The sequence below is a fragment of the Lepidochelys kempii genome, chromosome 9 (genome assembly GCF_965140265.1).
Source record: "Lepidochelys kempii isolate rLepKem1 chromosome 9, rLepKem1.hap2, whole genome shotgun sequence".
In the NCBI taxonomy this organism is placed as follows: domain Eukaryota; kingdom Metazoa; phylum Chordata; order Testudines; family Cheloniidae; genus Lepidochelys; species Lepidochelys kempii.
The window spans coordinates 102,539,815-102,559,438 of record NC_133264.1 but is presented as its reverse complement, the minus strand read 5'-3'; the positions used below and the strand labels follow the sequence as shown (position 1 = coordinate 102,559,438).

The following is a 19,624-nucleotide window of genomic DNA, read 5'->3' as shown; positions in this document are numbered from 1 at the left end:
GCACTCTGAGGTCTAGCGTGGGTCTCCAACTTCGCTTTTTCTTGGGTATCAGGAAATAGTGAGAGTAAAAGTCTTTGCGTCTTAGATGTACTGGTTTTATGGATCCTATACTGAGGAGATGGTCTATCTCTTGTCATAATAGGTTCTTATGAGAAGGGTCACTAAAGAGGGATGGGGAAGGGTGCTTGGGGGGGGAGGAGAAATAGATGGAGTACCAATCTCGAATACTCTCCAGTACTCATTTGTCAGAGGTTATCCATTCCCAAGTGCTGCGGAAAGGGTCAAGATGCCGGCATCCATAGGGATGAGAGGGGTTTTCCAATGTTGGATGATATTGAAGAGATTGGTCTGATGGCACCTCAACCAACCCATCAAAACTGTCATTTTGAGATGGATGGCTGCGAAGAAGTAGGTTGAGGGCCCAAAGATTTCCCTTTGGAGAATCTGGACTTTTTTGCGGGGTTCATACAAGCACTGGGATGAATATATTGTGAAAAGTGGGGCTGGATTTCAGATGATGCTGATGGCCTCTCAAGCTCAGCATGTCCACGACTGAATTGGGGGGTGGGTGGGAGAAGAGAAATTCCATTTCTTTCGCCGGCAGGTAACACTTTTTATTGGCCCGTTGGCAAGTCGGTGGGACCGATGCCAGGGTCTGCCATATGAGTTTGACAGAGTCCAAGAGGGCCTTGTTAATAGGGAGAGCTAGTCTGGACAAGGTGAGTAAAATGTCCAATAGTTTATGGTGCGACTCGGTTACCTTTTGTAATGGTAGTTGTAATGCATGCAATGTAAAGCTAGCTCCTGGAAAAGCTTGAAATCATCTGCCAACGATGGAGAAGGGGGCATCACTATCTCACGTGGTGATGAAGATGAGAAGTTGGTCAGGGTTGGGGGGGTAATCCCCTCCTCGACTTCAGCCTCTTGTTCCCTCCTGACTGTTCAGGGGGCTTGGATGCCCTCGATTCAGTGGGTATCTCATGGGCTCCTGATAGGCCAAGCTAGAGCCATAGGAGGCACGGTGTCTCTGTTGTCTGCCAAGGATCCCAGTAAAGCCATTGAGAGGGTGGAAAAGTCCCTGGAGGTTGGTACCATGCCTGCCCATACCAAGGAGGCTGGGGGTCAGAGGGGCAGTACAGTTGAGGTACATACTGGAAATGGGTACCATAGGGTGGATGAGAGGAGTGGCAGAAGACTACGTCCTCTTGCTTTCTATCTGACTCAGCCCTTGAAAATGGGGGTGTATGTCACCGGTGAGCCTGGAGCTCTGGGTGGACTCAGTGCCGGGGCCCTGGTACCGAGTAGAGAGGAGTCCAGTGCATCAGACACCAAAACGTCTGTCATGGACTGGAAATCCGGTGGTGTCACAGTCATTGACACCAGAAGCATTTAGTGGTGCTGAGATGTCTGCATCGAAGGAGTTCGCAACGCTGTCCTGATTGCGCGGTCTGCCAGTGCCTGGAGTGATGGTACCAACTCTGAGGTCTGCACCTCAGGAGCCTTCTCCAGGGTGGATTCTCTCGTTTTCTCACGCCCAGGCGATACCAAGGATTCCTTGCCTGTGCCCATCAGGTCCTTAGGCAGCCCCACATGTTCTGTTGGGGCAGTAGGTACCCTGCGAGTCCCTGGTACAGGATTCGTTACCACTGGTACTGATGATACCAAGCAAGCCGAGATGGGTTTTGGCTTGGTCAGGGCTTGCTGTGGGGACTACCGGCCTTTTTCTTAGAGGCACTGTGAGAGTGGCTCATGGTTGACTTCTTAGGTTCACCACCCTTAGATGTAGAGGGTTGCGGTGAGAATTCCTGCTGTCCGGAGTCTTGGTGCAACTCCGAAGGTGGTTGGAGGGCCGCTTCCATTAGAAGAAGCTTGAGTCTCAGTTCCCTATCCTTTCTAGATCTCTGTGTCAATTGTTGGCATAAACTATACTTCTGTGGGATGTGGTTCTCTTCTATAGCAGATGCACTGAGAATGTCAATCAGTCACAGGGATAGATTATTTGCAACTGAGACACTTCTTGAAGCCCGGTGAACCAGGCATACCCTGTTCCAGGGGTGGGGGGTGTGAAGGGGGTAAAAGAAAAACTATGTTTAAACTAAAGTTTTTTTGTTTTTTTTTAGCTAAATAAATAAATAAAAGATACACGAGTGAAAAAGAAAAGGGAGCTCTAAAAGATTAGAGACACAATTAGCAATTCTATAAAAAGTAATGATCCACTAACGGACTGGTAAAGCTCTATCTCTAGCCAGGTGTGGTTGAGAAGGAACTGGGGAGGGTTTGCCCCTGCAACGCTGGTTAGCCTCGTGGCAGACTGGGGTGGGGGAGTGTGCATGCTCAGGCCAAACAGACACTGCTACCAAATTCTCTGATCAGCAGCACAGAGACTCAGATAAACCTACAGCGGAGCACGCATATGGACACTATTAAAAAGCTAGACCTTACAATCAGTTAGGGAATACAGTTTACTTGAACCCAGTAGCCCCCAAAATTAATGGTTTAAAGTAAAATTTCCCTTGTAATTCTCCATCGATTTCTATCATTTCAGGAGCAGGTGTGTTAATACCTATGTTACTGTGTAATCGATGTCATGCATCCAATATTCATCAAACCCTACTCTAAATCCTGGGAATAATCCATTTCCATTAACACACAGATTCTCCTAATCTAGGAGGAGTTTCTATCTGAGTGCTCACCTAAAATTAGCACATCACTGTCTACTGTAAGACTGCATACAAGGAACAACTAAGGAGCCCTTTGCAAAAGGAAATAAAAGCTGAATATTAGGGGACATTTTGTAATAATGAAAACTTCTAGTCCATGGGACAGTCTCCCAAAGGCAAGGCTGGAAGCCTCACCAAGGTCTACCTGGATATTCAGCTGCTTTCAACTACCTGAAACGGGGTTCCAAAGAGGATGGATCTAGACTGTTCTCAGTGGTAGCAGATGACAGAATGAGGAGTAATGGTCTCAAGTTGCAGTGGGGGAGGTTAGGTTGGATATTAGGAAAAACTTTTTCACTAGGAGGGTGGTGAAACACTGGAATGTGTTACCTAGGGAGGTGGTGGAATCTCCTTCCTTTGAGGTTTTTAAGGTCAGGCTTGACAAAGCCCTGGCTGGGATGATTTAGTTGGGGATTGGTCCTGCTTTGAGCAGGGGGTTGGACTAGATGACCTCCTGAGGTCTCTTCCAACCCTGATATTCTATGATTCTATGACATGTCACACTGGAAAGCCAGAGGGCTCATCTACATATAAACTGTCAGTGAAACAATTTAGCTGCCTTTACTGCTCACCCCTGTGATTTTGGGCAAGACTGTGTGCACACACTCATTTCAGAATAAGTGAAAGAACAATATGAAATATGAATGTACCCACAGACTCACACTGAACTCACTACAGGTGGGAATTACAATCAACGTAGTCATTTCCATTCCAGTTACATGACCCTATAAAACTTCTCCTCTATGGAAATGTCCTGCCCTCGCCTCAGGTTGGGTGGGGATCTCCAGTTAAAGAGGCTCATTGAGAAGCCTGGACACATCTGGCTCACGAAGAATGTCTAAAGCCGCACTGGAGAGACAAGATGGGCGAGATAATATCTTTTACTGGACCAACTTCAGTTGGTGAGTGACACGAGCTCTTGAGCCACATGCTTTGTGTGGCTCAGAAGCTCCTCTCGCTCACCAACAGAAGTGAGTCCAGTAAAAGATATGACCTCACTCACCTTGTCCCTGGAACAGCCTGGGACTGGCACGGCTACAGCTCATTGCACCAAGCAGCACTTGGCAGCGACGTCCCAGTAAAGCTCAGAGCTTAGCGTCACTAACTGCTTTGTGAGCCAGACTTCGGCCAATATTCCAAAGGCTCAGCTGGAGCTGAGAGCAGACCAATGGGGGATCGGCCCAACGGATTTTTCTACTGTGTGTGTCAGAAGACTTGCGAGAGAGAGCCAAGCGCCGCCCCAGGCCTCTCTGCCAGGCGCGCACAGCTCCTGGGGGGAACAGGAGAGACCAGCCACGCCCCCGCAGAAACGGCATCTTCATCGCGTGTCGCACAAAGTGTGACAGAGAGCGCCCCGGCCGCCATCCGCTCCCCTGCCGGCAAGGGCCCAGCACTGCACAGAGCAGAGGACCATCTGGGCTAGTGGCGCGTCGCAGGCCCTCCACCCCGCAGCTCCGTCTCTTCAGCTAACGTGGGAGAAGGTGAAAAAAAGAAGCAGGCCCCCACTTACCCTCAGCATCTGCTGCTGCTGCTGCCTCAGGTACTGCTGCTGCTGCTGCTGCTGCTCAGGCACTATCGGACTGGGCCGGACCCCCGACGGAACCCCTTGTGCGCTCATCGGGTTCATCCCGCTCATCACCGGCGCTGGCTGCATCGCCTGATGAGGGAACCTTACACAACAAGGAGAAGGGTCGGGGGCTCTTGCGGATCCGGAGCAGCCTCCCTAAACCCAGCCCGAGCTTCTCATGGTCTAAGAAAACCCAATGCGTCAGAGCAAGCATGGCCAGAACCAGAGCCTCCCACATTACCCATTCGGAGAGCCCAGAGCACCCACTTCGGGACCCAGGCACCCAGGATTCTCCCTGTACCTTTTCAAAGGTTTGTCCAGTCTAGGTTAAAAAGTCTCAAGCAACAGGACTCCGAGCCCTGCTCCTGGGGACAATTTCCTGGCCGTATCCATCCCCCTGAAGGACAACAATGGTGCATTGAGGCCTTTCCCCCTGGGGGGACGGACAGTCTCCCAGTCAGATCCATACCCTGGTCAGGGAGTGAAAGGGCACCCAGCCCTTCCCCTGCGGCAATGATTCCCTGGCCAGATCCACCTGTTTGAGAGTGACTGGGGTCCCAGCCCTTCGCCCCTGGGGTCAGGTCCAAACCTGTGGTTAATGACTTCCCTACCCTTCAGCCTATATTTCCCCTTTCTTAATTCCATCCCTCCCCTACTAGTCACAGCCTCTTAACCCCTTTCCCTGCTTGGGGTTTACACACGTCTCTCCCCATGCTACTCACTGAATTCCCTCCTGGCTGTAATATCTTTCTGGGTCTGACAAGGAGCTGGACAAGGCCATCAGCTCAGGCAGCACAGAGGATTCCCAGATGCTGACCACTACAGCACCAGAGCTATAGCAGGCCCTGTCGACTGGTCCTGTCTAATCAGTTACACTGGAGAAGTTCCCTGTGCAACATCTGTAGCTGCTCAGCGTCTGCAGATTGGGAGGTACCTCTGTGTGTTGCCCAGGGCGTGGCCATAGCCAGGGGCCTGCTGATGCACATAGCCACTTGGTCTCTGCTGCATCTGTCTGACGGGATCCACGAGAGCTGGGTTTGAGCTGGGATGGGAATTCTGGTAGGGTTGGCTGGAATAGGTGGGAGGTACCATTGTACTGGACTGAGGGGGGTGCTGCTGCAGGCCTATATGGGAGACGTAAGGTGTGTAACCCTGAGGGGAAGAAAGAGCCTTTGTTAAATGTGCTGGGATACAGAGGGAGTGCTGGGGCGGGGCATTTCCCACGGGGACACAGAAATGGCCGCATTAGAAACCCAGGGCCTCATGGTCCACTTCGCCCTCTTCCCAGAGACTGGAATATTCATGACAGTTGGCAAGTGGGGACCCCAGGGGAGAACCAGGTGGCTCCAGGGCCCTGCAGCAGGAGTTCACACAGTGCTGGCTCCACCAGAACCCACTTGGCCCTTCATCCTCCTCCTCCCAGGCAGAGAAAGCCCCACTCACCTGGGAAGGCTGCAGGGCTCCATAGGAAGGGGTAGGGGCCATGTGGCGCACTGGCGGCTGCCCCAGCATTCCCTGGCCCTGCTGAAAAGGAGCACAAGACATTCACACTCAGGAACATGAAGACCTAGGACCGTCCGGCTCACTCTTTGCCATCCTCTGGGCATATGTGAACTCCTCCCAGCAGTGGTCTGGAAGCACTCCTCAAGCCAGACAACAGCCCGTCCTCTCCAGGACTCAGTCAGGCAGGAGTGTCACGGCCACATGGGACCCAGCAGTGGGCAACTGGGCTCGCAGGAACCCCACCTTCCAATCAGGACAAGGCCCTGGAGGACATTCCCAGGCCAGGCTAAAGAACAGACCTGCCTCCATTTCTGTTGACCCCACAGTCACAGTGACACTAAACCCTTCTCTCCCAGTGCTGGGCCTGGCGCCCCCTTCTGGCCCCACAGTCACAGTGACACTAAACCCTTCCCTCCCAGAGCTGGGCCTGGCGCCCCCTTCTGGCCCCACAGTCACAGTGACACTAAACCCTTCCCTCCCAGAGCTGGGCCTGGCACCCCCTTCTGGCCCCACAGTCACAGTGACACTAGCTCATTCTCAATGTCAGTCTCCCCATCACGGCTGATTCAATCAAAGTTGTGGGCGCACAACTTTGAAGGAAAGGAATTAAGGACCCAGATGATGCCAAATGCTCTGGGCCCTCGAGGTCACAGGTGCTATAGAAACACCAGCTACCTGAGGCAGATGGAAATGCGGGGTTAGGAAGAGCGTTGGGGAGTTTGTTTTCCAGCATGAATAAGAAAATGAAAACCAGCGAGCACAACCCAGGACCCACTGTGCTCTGGGACTACTGCGCCGCAAGGGGTGGGATACAGCTCTGCCGTACCAGCTTAGCCTGAAGTTGCTGGCGGAGCAGCTGCCCTTGGGAAACTGGAGGCTGCTGTCTGTAGACTGCTGGCTTGTAGGAAGGGTCAATTCCCATCATGCCACTCATCCCCGAAGGCAGCACCCCACTGTAGGAGGGCCGACTCTGCACCAGCTTTCCCAGGGGCATGCGTACAGGTCTGTAGGAGGTATCCAGCCGAGGGCCACCTGCAATAGGAGGAGAAAGAGAAAGGGCCAGAGTCACACACATCCAACCCACCACTGTCCCACCACACCAGGGCAGGAGCAGCTGCGAAAGGGCACACCCTGCTGGTTATTCGTCTCTAGCCAGGCCAAGCCCAGGCAGCTGTGTCTGGTTCTTACATTCGCACACCTGTCAGATGTAACAGGCTACAGAAACGGAAGCTCATGATGTAAAAGGGACTCCCTTAAAGTTGCTACCTGCAGGGTAGTAAGAGTCTCCTCTCCCCCACACATACCTGCTGGCAGAGGTTGATTCTGGGCATAGAGACCCACTGGCGACTGCCCATATGCCAGTCTAGACATGGAATTCCCAGCCTGATGATGCATGAGGTCTGCGGTCATGCCAACTCCATAGGAGACTCCTCGGCCAGGGCCCAACACAAAATCCTGCAGGAGGAAGGAGGAGTGAGAGGGAGCTGCACACCTGGAGCCTCCAGGAATTGACAACTGGGTCACAAAGCTAAAAGGCACAGGATGCTGTGTGCTAGTTAGAGCTACGAGCAGCCTCTCCTCTCCCTAGCAAGGATGCCAAGGCACACACACTGCCTCTTCCTCAAGAAACCCAGAGAGGCTCCTCTCATGGGGAATGCTGGGAAGAGGTCCAGCGTTTCACGGACGCCTCTCGGAAAGGAAAGCACTAACCATCTGCTCCTCACAGGCAGAGCAGAGAGGGCAGATCTGCAGTTGCAGGTGGGACACAACCCCGTGTCAGGTCCACGACTGGCAGGAAAGGCCATGTTACCTCACTTTTGTTGGCAGGCTGGTTGCGTTTTTTGCTCTTGCTCGGTTTCTTCTTGCGCTCCTCAGTGGAGGTGGCAGGATTGGAGCTGGCTTTATCAGCCTTGGCTGGCTCTACAACCTTCTTCTCTGGCTCTAGGGCCACAGGTGTGGGGGGCTCCTCCTCTTCGGGAGGCAGTGGCAGAGGCTCCAGATAGTAGCTGCGGGGCTTGGGTTTCAGGTGTGTATGATACAGCAGGAGCCTCTGCTGCTCCTCGAACCTGGACACCTTACGATCCACCCGCACAGTCCCAAACCAGCCCCAAGAGAGGGGGGCTGAGTGCTTCAGGCCCTCAAACAGATCCCAGGGGGAAATCTTCTGCTTCGTGGAGACTTGCAAACCCTTGAAAGATAGACGAGAAAGTCAGTGAGCAACCCCGCAAGTCACTAACAGCCCCTGAGCAAGGGCACAGGGAGCCACTGAGCCTATACCACCAACTCCACTCCATGGAGCAGGGCTCCTGAAGAGCGGCCCAGCTCCTCACTGGTGGGTCCCTGCTCACCCCCACCAGGAAACCCTCATTTCTATTGGCTCTCAAGGGACCAGTGTCGTGTCTCTTCTGAAACAATGTTCACCACATTGTCTCCTATTGCTCCTCAATGCATCCCCCAAACCCTTCGCCCGTCTCCTGCTGGCACATAGGCTGTAATCTGCTATGGCATGGGTCGTGGGCACACAGCCAACATTTAAATCATTATCAGTCGTACTCGTGACGTCTTGGAAGATATTGCCTGCAACTATTAATGGGTTAAAACACCTTAACTCTGCCCTTCTCTGATGTGGCTATACCACCCTGAGTGCGAGGGCCCTGGCTCTCTTTGGCCAGCTGCACAAAACACAGTACTTGGCAAGAGGGTTAACAAACCAGATGCTTCCAGACACCAGCACAGGCTCCAGGCATGAGGAGCCAGAGGCTGTCTGTGCACCGGCAGCCATGACTCAGAGACCCAGGAACAGGATTACTTGCCTCCTTCTTGAAAATAGAGTCAAAGCCAGCAATCTTGTTGCCTTTGGTGTCAATGAGGGACCCCTGAGGTTCGCAAGTAATGACGTCCCGAGTCTGCTTGGGAAGAGGAAGTAACTGTCGCACTTTCTCCAGGCTGTCGGATTGTCGGTCGCCCAGCTCCTTCTGCACTAGGCAGGAGGTGGAGACAAAGGCGTCAGAGAGCCATTCAAATAGCAGCATCCAATGCAACCCACCCTACTATCACTGTCACCCCCCACAGTGCTCTGCCCCACAACCACCACTGTTCTATCACCCCATGCCCCACCAACCACTTCTCCATACCCTCTTATATCGCTGCCCCTGCCCTCTGTGCCCACCACACCATATTGCCCCAGCTCTCCATACTGGCCAGGGCCTCCTCACCCTGAGTTTCTTGACCAGGTTCATGTATGCTCGCTTGTTCTCCTCCATGCTGCCCTGAGAAATGCTGGACATGTCCGCAGCCAGGGTGCCGTTGATGAGCACACTCAGCATGTCCAGCACTGTAGTGAAGAGCTCACTGAGGGGCAGAGGAGAAAGGCTAAGGTCAGGAGAGGGGAAGACCCTGCAGTTCCACAGCTCAGCACCACCCAGAAATGCAGGGCTGCATGAGCACCTCTGCCATCACAGAGAAAATGCCCCATTAGCTCACCTGGAGCATGCCCTCAGGGGATGGGCAGGATTGGACTCACCAGCACAGGACATCTTATAGCACACTGTCCAGACTTCAATCCCCATCTCCTCCTCTGGAAAACTGTTCCACGGCCTCCCAGATCCCCCAACATCCCATTCTCCTTGTAACCCCCCCTGGCATTCACACCCTCAAGACAGCTGGATGTGCCCCTGTGTGCACACTCACTCAGCCTCTCCTCACACCTCAGTCCCTCAGCTCTTCCCTGAGCTCCTCACAGCTTTTCTGCATCTTTCTGGTAATAATGATGTCCAGGTGAGTTCAGTGCTCGTGCTGTAGAGAGGGGGCTGTCCTCTCCCTGCTCTGCATGTGCCCATGGAGTGTGAGGGCCCTTTTGCTGCCATATGCGCCTACGCACTCGGAACTAATTGCCCACTATTTCTCCTAAGCCTCTTTCAGCCATCCCTGGTTCCCACAAGCTTCTCATAGGAGAGGTCTGTACGTGCTTGCGGGCTGACTCTCCCACATGGGACAGAAGCATGTGGGTGGGACAGCTTGCCCTCACCAGGAGAGGAGCTGGACTAACTCTAGACTCCCCGTGGGAGGGGCCCTGCTCCTAGACTTGAAGGAGACAATTACTTGTTTGACTGCATGTCGACAGTCCCACTGCTGATGATGTCCAGGAGTAGCACCGCCCACTCTGTTGTCTGCTGTGTGCTGCGCTGCACTGTGTCAAACATCCCCCCGACCTGGCAGGGAACAAAAGTCAGTCAGAGCCCAGGCACTGTCCTGCCACACAGGGAACCCCAGAACCCAAAAGGCAGAGTGGAGGCTAAGCCAGGACACCTCTTATGGGCAGGTGAGGGGAGACAAGCTCCAGACATCCCAGCTAAGGGGGTGCCCTGCTGTAGGCCCTGGAGCAGCTTAGGCCCTGGAGTGGCTCTCCCTGCCAGCTTGGCAGCAAATTGAAAAGGGAAGCAATGCTGTGACCAATCTGCAATAAGCATTTCTTAAAGAGTTCAAGGTGTATGTTCTGGCACAGAGGTGTCTCCTGTCCGGACAAGACAGCCAGGTCTCTCTATCCATCCCGTTCCCCGCATGGCTTCATACCCAGAAGAGCCAGGGAAATCTTCATCATGCCCTGCACACCCCTAGAAGGGAGGGCTCTCTGTTTATCCCCCTTTTCTCCTGCTGCTCACCAGATTCAGTCGCAGTTTCAAGGCCTCATGCATCAGCTGTTTGGCTTTGCAGTCGTCCTGGTACTGATCTTCCCGCCAGTTTGTAACAATCTAGGAGATTTAGAAGAAAGGTGAGGACTTCACATGCTGGACCCTGCACTGCAGGGGGAGCAGTGAGTACTCCCCACTCCTCACAGTCTGGGATAGGGGGAAAGTAGAGATGATGGGAATGAGGGAGATGCCTTCCCCATGGAGGATGCCACCCTGTGAGGGTAGGTCCAATTGGATGGTCTGTTGTTCCCAAGCTCTTTTGGGGGCTGGGAAGGGGCCTACCTGCTGGACCTGGCTGTAGAGTGAGGTAAGGAGGCCTTCTCGCTGCTCATCTTGTCCTTTTAAACATGTCAGCACCAGTGACAAGAAGGGCTGCTGGCTCAGGAGGGACATGCTGGAAAGAAGAAGAGGAAGTGAGCTAGACAATACCAAATGCTAGGTTTGGCTGCCCAGGGCTTCCTGACCTCTCCCCAGAGCCCACCTCTTCTGTTTCTGGCGATCTCGCTCTTTGCGGGACGATGACCCCAGGTGCTGTCCTTTCTCCAGCTCTTCTCCAGCAGCTTTAAGTACATGGCCCTGCACCGATGTTGGCAGCTTGGCGATAAGTGGGGCCACCAGCCACACTCCTGACCTCTCCAAGGAACTGCGACACAGGGCAGACAAAAAAGCTGAGTGAGCCAACCCATAGTCCAGAGTCCCTCTGCAAAGGATCCCACTGTCCCAGGGAGAGAGAAGCTGGGGCAGCACCTACCTTAGGATTGGTTTGGCTTTGTTGCTGGCAGATGCAGTGCTCACAGGCACGGTGCTGATGCTGTTGACTCCAGTTCCAGTGGAGTTAGCGGAGCTGGTCTCTGCTGACTGCTGAAACACCTCAATCGTGGCCTTGGCAATGTTTTCTAACAAGGAATTCATCTCCTAGAGAGAGTGGAAGTGGCGAGTGGAGTGCAGCGCCCCCCTGCAACACCATTCCTCTTTCTAGAGCACTTGGGGCACTGGCTGACCACAGCAACAGAGCCTGTTCGCCTGAGCACAGCTCGGCGCAATCCTAGCAAGTGAAACTCCCTCATGCCAGCTAGCCTTGGGCGACTCATCCATTCTCAGTGAGCTGTTCCCGAAGCATCCTCCCCCATTTATGTTCCCCACATTCATGCTCCCTGCCAGGGGTCCTTCCCCCACTTGGAAACACAGAGAGATCCCCACCAACATGCAGGGCAGCTCTCTAAGCTCAGCACACAACTCACATTATTTGCTGTCTGCTTAATCATGAGCTGCAGCTCCAGCGAGGACTGCCTCATTGTCCATTGGTCCAAGTTCTGTAACACACAGACACACTGCAAATTAGCCTCCCCCCCAACCACTTCCTCAGCCCACACAGCCCCTCCTCCAGTGATGAATCTTCTCCCTGGCCTCAAGAAGGTGAACGTGTTTTAGAGACTAACGTTATGAATGCTTATGTCCAGCAATGGAGGTTAATGAAAATAATATGTCAGGGTCTCTTCTCCCCCATTATCCCACCATGGAGCCAAGCAGGACCCACCCCCCCAATACCTGTAGGATGCGTTTAATCCTCTGTCGCTGCGGATTCTCTCCCTCCTCATTGTCCAGCAGTCGGTGTGGGTAACAGATCAGCTGCATCAGCCTCTGGGCCTGGGTGCTGCTCAGAACGGGATCCTGCAAATCATTGCTGTCTTCACAGAGGGACTTCAGACATCGTTCACCCACCCACTCCTGCAAGGTGAGCACAGGACGAGCAGGGTCAGTGCATGGCCTGCACTGTGTTTAGGTGAGCATGCCAAGACAGCACCCACAGCTTGCTCCTCAAATGTGAGGGGAGGATCTGGGAGTAAATTCAATCCACATGGACCTCCCTAGCAACTAGTAGGGCCCAAAGTCCCTTCTCCTCACTAATTATGCTGATACTGCCCCTTTACTTGTCCAGTGCAGTGATTGTAGAAGGGGAAAGACTGGCCCTGGCAGGTCAGCAGCAGAGGAGCACAGCTGTAGCTGTTTGTTTATTGACCTATTGGCCAGACTTAACTCCAGACGGTCACCGGCATGTCAAGGCTTCACCAAAGCCATTAGACATTCCAAATGTTCCATTAGTAATTCATACATTTTAAGACCAGAAAGAACCATTGTGATCATCCAGCCTGAGCCCCTGCATAACATGGGCCACAGGGCTTCCCTGAATTAACTCCTGCCTTCAAGCCCAACATCTGGGGTTGACATAAATCATATCTTAGAAAAACTTCCAATCTTGATTTTAAAATGGTCAGTGATGGAGAATCCGCCATGACACTTGGTAAACTGGTCCAGTGGTCAGTTACTCTCACTGTTAAAAATCTGCACCTTGTTTACAGTCTAAATTTGTCTAGCTTGTTTTCACTATTGGATCTTGTTAGATCATGGCCTATCAGATTGAAGAGCCTTCTTATTAAATTGTTGTTCCTAAGGTAGGCACTTACAGACTGTGATCAAGTCACCTCTTAATCTTCCTTTTGATAACCTAAAATAGATTGAAAGACTCCAGGCGTCTTTACCATCGTCTGAAGTTCCTCTTCTCCAATCCTACCCAAAACCCTCTCCAATCTGGCTTCTGCCCCTTTCATTTCTCTGAAACTGCTCTCGCCCAAGTCCCTAATGATCTCTTCCCTGGCTTCCATGACTCTGCCCTCTTCTGGTTCTCTAATCACTCCTTCCCGCCTTGGTCCCTCTCTACTCTCCCTCTGCACCTTATGTCTTGGCAATTTCATCTAGAAACACAAATTCAACTACAGTCTCTGTGCTGATGACTCAAAGACTTATCTCCTGCTCTCCAAACTACAATCACCACCTGTTTCTGACATCCCCTCGTGGATGTCCTGTCATCAGCTTCAACTCAATATGGCTAAAACTGAGCTCTTAAATCTTCCCTCCAAACCCTCCCCACTACCTCTTTTCTCCATCACTCTGGACATCACCCTCCTGTCTGTCATTCAGGCCTGTAACCTGGACATGGTCTTTGACTCCGGCTTCTCTCTTGGTTCTCATATCCAGGCTGTGTTTGAAGCTTACTGATTCATTCTACAAAACATCTCTAAAATACAGCTTTTCCTCTCCACCATCCAGCTAAAACTCTCATCATGTCATGCCTCGATCACTGCAACATCCTTCCCTCTGGCTTTGACAAACACCATCCTGCCTCGCTCAAATCCATTCAAAATGCAGCTGCAAAGATAATTTTCCTAACCTTTCGCTTTGACCGTGTCACCCCTTTCTCTCCATCGGCTCCCCCTTCTCTAGCGCATCAAACACAAGCTACTTCACTTTAAAGGACCTTTGAGGTCCACCCCCACTTTACCTATCATCTCTCATTCATTATCAGGATGTTGACTCCCACCTCCAATCAGGTCATGATGCCACACTCCACTGTCCACTTGTTACATTTTCAAACAAGCACCTTCATGCTTTCTCCCATGCTTAGGTGGTCATCTGCAAAGCTGTCTCATTATCCTCCTTCCTTCCTTCCAAACCCTCCCACTCTCCTTCTCCTAACTTGATAGCAGTTAGGCCGCGGGTGTGCTGAGATCACTGTTTATCACACTGACCAATCCTGTCTCATTATTTCCTCCCCGGTCTGTCTGTATCCACCTGTCTCTTGTCTTGTATTTCCTAGGTCACTTAGGAACTTCTGAAAATTTTCTCTTATCCTTCTCTTTGATCTCAGTTGGAACTGGATTGGGGCCCTCTTCTTAGGCAAAATTAAATTAGTTCTAGGTTTTATATCATGCTAGCAGCAGATGTCTCCTGCAACCAAGTGTAAGCTCTTCGGGACAAAGACTAATTTTTTGTTCTATGTTTGTACAGGGCCTAGCACAATGGGCTCCTAGGTACCACAATGGGCTCCTAGGTACCACATTAATACAAATAATAAATACAGTATACTTCCAATTATCCAAACAGCATGGAGGACACGGATTTTATTTGGATAATTGGGAATTTGAATAATTGAGAGGGCAGGAGCCATTCAGTAGTGAAGTGGCCTTCCCCACAGCCAGGGGTACCTCCCCACAGTCCTGGCCAGGGGTCTCTGCTCTATAATCTGAAGCTCTGCATTATCCAAATCCTTTCCTTGTCCCCCAGCATGAGATACATGAGGGATAAGGCAGGGATTTGAACAACATGGAGGTTCAGATAATAGGGTTTTGGATAAACGAGTATACGGTAATAATAAACAAATAATAAATAAGACATGTCTTCCAATCTTGTAATTATTCTTGTGGCTCTTCTCTAAATCCTTTCCACATTTTCAACATCCTTCTTGAATTGGGGACACTGGAACTGGAACAATATTCCAGGACCGGTCACACAACGGTCACAAATACAGCAATATAACCTCTCTACTACTTGACATTATCCTGTTTATCCATCCAAGGATCACATTAGACCTTCTGGCCACTGCATTGCATTGGGAGCTCATGTTCATGCAAACTCACATTTAACCAATTATCCACTATGACAACCAGTCTTTTTCAGAATCAGTCCTTCACATGATAGAATCACCCATCCACATATGGCCTCCTTCGCTGATCCTAGGTATACGACCTCATATTTGCCATACCGATATGGATGTTTGCTGGATCCCAGCTTATCAAGTGATACAGGTCACCCTGTACCAGTGACCTATCCTCTTCATTATTTACCACTCCCCCAATCTTAGTCTCATCTGTCAACTTCATCAGTGATGATTTTATGTTTTTTTCCAGGTCATTGATAAAAAATGTTAAGTAGCATAGAGCCAAAAAATTATTCCTACAGGTCCCACCAGAAACAATCTTACTTGATGATGATTCCCTATTTACAATTACATTTTCAGAGCAGTCAGTTAGCCAGTTTTTAATACATTTAACATATGTCATGTTGGTTTTGTATCAGTCTAGTTTCTTAATCAAAATGATATCTGATACCACGTCAATTGCCTTACAGAAGTCTAAGTATATTACAGCAACACTATTATCTTTATCAATCAAACTTGTCTCATAAAAACAGATATCAAGTTAGTCTGACAGAATCTATTTTCCATAAACCCAAGTTGTTTGGCATTAGTTTTATTCCTCTGTTTTAATTCTTTACTAATCAAGTCCTGTATCAATCATTCAGTTATTCTGCCCAGGACTGATATCAGGCTCACAGACCTATAATTACCTGGGTTGTCACATTTATCCTTTTTAAATACTGCCACAACATTAGCTTTCTTCCAATCCTTTGGAACTTCCCCAGTGTTCCATGATTTACTGAAAATCCAACATTAATGGTCCAGAGAGCTCCTCAGCCAGCTCTTTTTAAATTCTTGGATTAAAGTTCTCTGGACCTGCTGATATAAAGACATCTAACCTTAGTAACTGCTATTTAACATCCTCCTTAGTTACTGTCGGAATTGAAAGTATTTCACCTTCAGCACTATGATATGACATCATCATCATCTGGATTTTTTCGAAATACGGAACAGAAATATTTATTGAACACTTCTGGCTCTTTTGCATTATTATTGATAATTCTACCATTTCCATCTAGTAATGGGCCAATACTATCATCCGGATTCCTTCTGTTCCTGATATACTTGAAAACAGAACAGTTACTTACCCTTCAATAACTGTGGTTTTTGACATGTGTTGTCCATGCAGATTCCACTCATGGTGCCCATGTGACCCAGCCACACAAGATCCGATTCTTTTTGAACAGCAATGTCTGTCACACTCCGAAGTGTAGGTGGTGCGAACTAGTGGTCAGAGCGGAATCAGGAGGCTAGCCAACAGACTGAGCCAGAAGCCAGAACAGGACCAAAGGGCAGAGCTAGAGTCATGGTCAGGAGACAAGCCAGTGGTCAGAGCCAGGAGATAGGAATCAGGAGTTCAGAGGTAGGCAAGGACTAGGGCTGGAGTGGAGCAGGTAAGGGCTGGTCAGGAAGTAGGTCTGGCGCAAGCTGTGGGCAGGGAATGCATTGAGTGGCCACTGAGCTCCTGTTGCTACAGGGTTTACATGGTGATCTGTTGACTCTTCTGACCAATCAGGGAGCACATTCACTTAGTGAGGGTTTATTAGGCTAAGCCAAGCTTATGGGGTTGCTAGGCAACCAAGCCTGAGGCAGCTGAGTTCCTGACAGCATCCACTATAGCAGCATCCCTGCTTTGTGTATCCTTGCAACCACAGACATTGGAGTCTTAAAGGATGGGTCAACCTCAACTGCCACCCCATTCCTTCGCCAATAAGAATTCCAAGAGAACAGGTCTCCCATTAGTGACAGTGGAGGCCAGATCATGGAGCCTGTGTGGACAACAGATCTCAAAGAACCACCCTTACTATAGGATAAGTAACTGTTCTTCGAGTGACTGTACACACAGATTCCACTCTTGGTGATTAAGAAGCAGTGATCTTTAACCTGAAGGTGGGAAGAGGAGTCCTACTTAAAAGGTATGGCAAACCAGCCCTAACAAAGCTGGCATCTCATCTGGAAGCCTGAACCACGACAAAATGGAAGGTGAAAGTGTGAACGAAGCTCCAGGAAGCTGCTCTAACTATTTCAAATAATGAGACGTTACCTAGAGACACTGTGGAGGCAGTGTCAGCCCTCGTGAAATAGGCTCTAACATGACCCTGAGGATCTTGTCAGCTATCTGAAACCAAAGCCTTAACACAGTCCAAAACCCAGCTGGATAATCTGAATGGAAACCCTTTTTGGGAAAGCCACAAACAGACTGGGGGAGGCTGTGAATGCTTTGCCCTAACTCAATAGAAGGATAAGGCTCTCACCACATATAAGGTTTACACCTCTATTTTGTCTGAGCTGGAGAAAGTTTTGGGAAGAAAACAAGAGATGACCTGACTAGCTGAGGTGAAAGTCTGAAACTTGGGAGAAGCCTAAGGATGACACGGTCCATAAGATACATAGAGGGCCCACCATGAAGGCCGATATTTCATTGACTCATCTGGCTGAGCTAACTGACACCAAAAAGGCCATCTTTGTCTACAAGTAATAGAGGGGGCGAGTTGCCCTGGGATCTAAAGGGGGGTCCCATTAAGACAGTTAGAACCAAACTGAGGTTCCTTAACTGGGGGGGAGGGGGGGAGAGACACGAGAAATTTCAATACTGTGGGGAGAGCAAACACGCCGTAACTCTGGACTGGCAGGAGGTTTGCAGAAATCGCTGTCTGTGCACTATAATGGAACAAACAGAAAACCCAGATTGCTTCAGGGAAGATAGCTAGCCCAGGATGGGTCAAATTGAAGTATTTAACGGTGAAAGCTGCTGCTGGGTTGCCCAGACAGAAAACCTTCTCCATATAGCTCTGTATGTTAGCCTGACAGAAGGCTTTCTGCTTTGTAACAAAATGTTCTGTACTCCAGATGGGCAGTCCCTGTCCAAGGGAGTCATCCAGCCAGCATCCAAGCAGGCAGGTGAAGCCAGGTTGGTGCAATATGAGGCTGTGGTTCTGAGACACTACATTGGAAAGAAGTGGTAAGGAAGCTGGTGGGCTGCCCAAAATATTCATCAATTCAGAGAACTGAAACTGTCTAGGTCATGCTGGAACTATCAGGCTGTTGTGACCTGAGTCCTGTTTCAGTTTTCTCAGAAATCAGGGAATTGGTGGAAAAACAAACAGACCTACCTGGCATCCACGTGAGAAGAAAGGTGTCTGTCAGCAAGCCTGGGCTCATGCTCCTTCTGGAGCAAAATACTTCCTGCTTGCTTTTCTGGCATGTTGTGAACACATTAGGAACCCCCACCTGACAAAGATGTCGTGGAGGATGGAACTGCTGAGGTACTACTTGTGGTTCTCTGAAAAGTGGCTGCTGAAATGGACTGTCAGGGTGTTCTGGATACCAGGCAGGTGTGGAGCTACTGGCACAATGCGGTGAGGTATGCATCATTCCCAAAGGTATGTTGTGTCTTCACAGAGTGGAGAGGATCTTGCTTCCCGCGTCTGTTGATAAAGCACACTCCAGTGGTGCTGGCTGTGAGCATTTGGTCAGTGAGGCACCAAAGGAGAGGTAGGAAGGCCTGGCATGCTCATGGTATGGCTCTAACTTACAAGATATCTGTGTGCAATCAGACCTCCCGAGGGAACCACAGCCTCTGCATCTTGAGATGGTCAAGATAAGCTCCCCAACCAAGAGGGTAGGAGTCCATTACCAGGGTCTTGGAAGCGAGAGACACAGAGAATGGAACTCCACTGTAGACTTGAAGCAGATCTGTCTGCCAGCTTACCGAGGATAGGACTTCTGACATGACCATGACCAGCTGGTCCATGCTGTGTCTGTTACTCAGATAGACTGATATCAACCAGTCTTGTAGTGGCCAAAGGTGAAGTCCGGTCAGGCATGCTGCTTGACACAGGTGCACGCTGCCATAGGCATGTGCCCCATACACCTCACTGATCTTCTGGAGCGCAAAGCTGACTGAAGAGATCTACTGTCATTTGAAATCACTGCGGTAAGTATGCTCTTGCCAGTCTGGAATCTAACACTACGATGAACTCTTTTGCCTACGTCAGAGTGAACTTGTCCTTGTTGACTTTGAGCTCCACGGAGGCAAAGAGATGGATTGTATTAATTGGGTCAGTTACTTGCTGTGGGAATCTTCCCCGAATCAGTGAGTCATCCAGATTGAGATAAACTTGTAGTCCCAGTCTGCAAAAGTATGCAGCCACTAAAGCCAGGACTTTGGCAAAGACCCATGGGGCCACTCAGAGGCCAACTGACAGGACTCTGTCTTGGCAGAGGAATGTTCCTACCAAGAATCTCAGATACTTTCTGGGAGTTGTGTGGATCAAAACATGCAAGTATGTATCCTGAACCAGTCCACGTGATCCAGGGGAACATACTATGGAAACTAGGGTGACCATATGGAATTTGAAATGACACAAATACACAGAAAGGTCAAAGGTTTAGGATGGGTCTCCAGCCTCTTTGATATCGAACTGAGTAATATATGGGAATACAAGTCCCTTCACATGAAGTACCTCTTCCACTGCTCTGAGCTGCACTGGAGTCCACTTTCTGTTTCAACAGTTTTGTGAGATGGGTCCCTGGAAAGGCCAGGAGGCGGGAGTTGGAACACTCTAAAACTGGATGGAATACCTGTTAGCTATTCTCTTGAGGACCC

General features: G+C 50.3%; 1 protein-coding gene across 5 annotated transcripts in view; it reads right to left on the bottom strand.

Moving 5' to 3' along the window:
- Positions 1-19,624, bottom strand: part of MED12 (mediator complex subunit 12) — a 77,317-nt gene that overhangs the window by 10,072 nt on the left and 47,621 nt on the right. For 3 of the 5 annotated variants that reach the window (XR_012160650.1, XR_012160651.1, XM_073358645.1), the window contains exons 27-41: positions 12,030-12,209; positions 11,723-11,794; positions 11,233-11,396; positions 10,963-11,124; positions 10,764-10,875; positions 10,452-10,541; positions 9,892-10,001; positions 9,006-9,141; positions 8,604-8,765; positions 7,601-7,978; positions 7,095-7,245; positions 6,617-6,822; positions 5,731-5,811; positions 5,222-5,439; positions 4,231-4,390 (exon numbers count right to left, since the gene is read on the bottom strand). Coding sequence is in view for 2 of the 5 variants with exons in the window: in XM_073358645.1 (XP_073214746.1) it covers positions 4,231-4,390; positions 5,222-5,439; positions 5,731-5,811; positions 6,617-6,822; positions 7,095-7,245; positions 7,601-7,978; positions 8,604-8,765; positions 9,006-9,141; positions 9,892-10,001; positions 10,452-10,541; positions 10,764-10,875; positions 10,963-11,124; positions 11,233-11,396; positions 11,723-11,794; positions 12,030-12,209 (2,382 nt within the window). In the remaining 3 variants the exon portion in view is untranslated. The other 2 variants (XR_012160652.1, XM_073358646.1) reach the window with 2 other exon arrangements.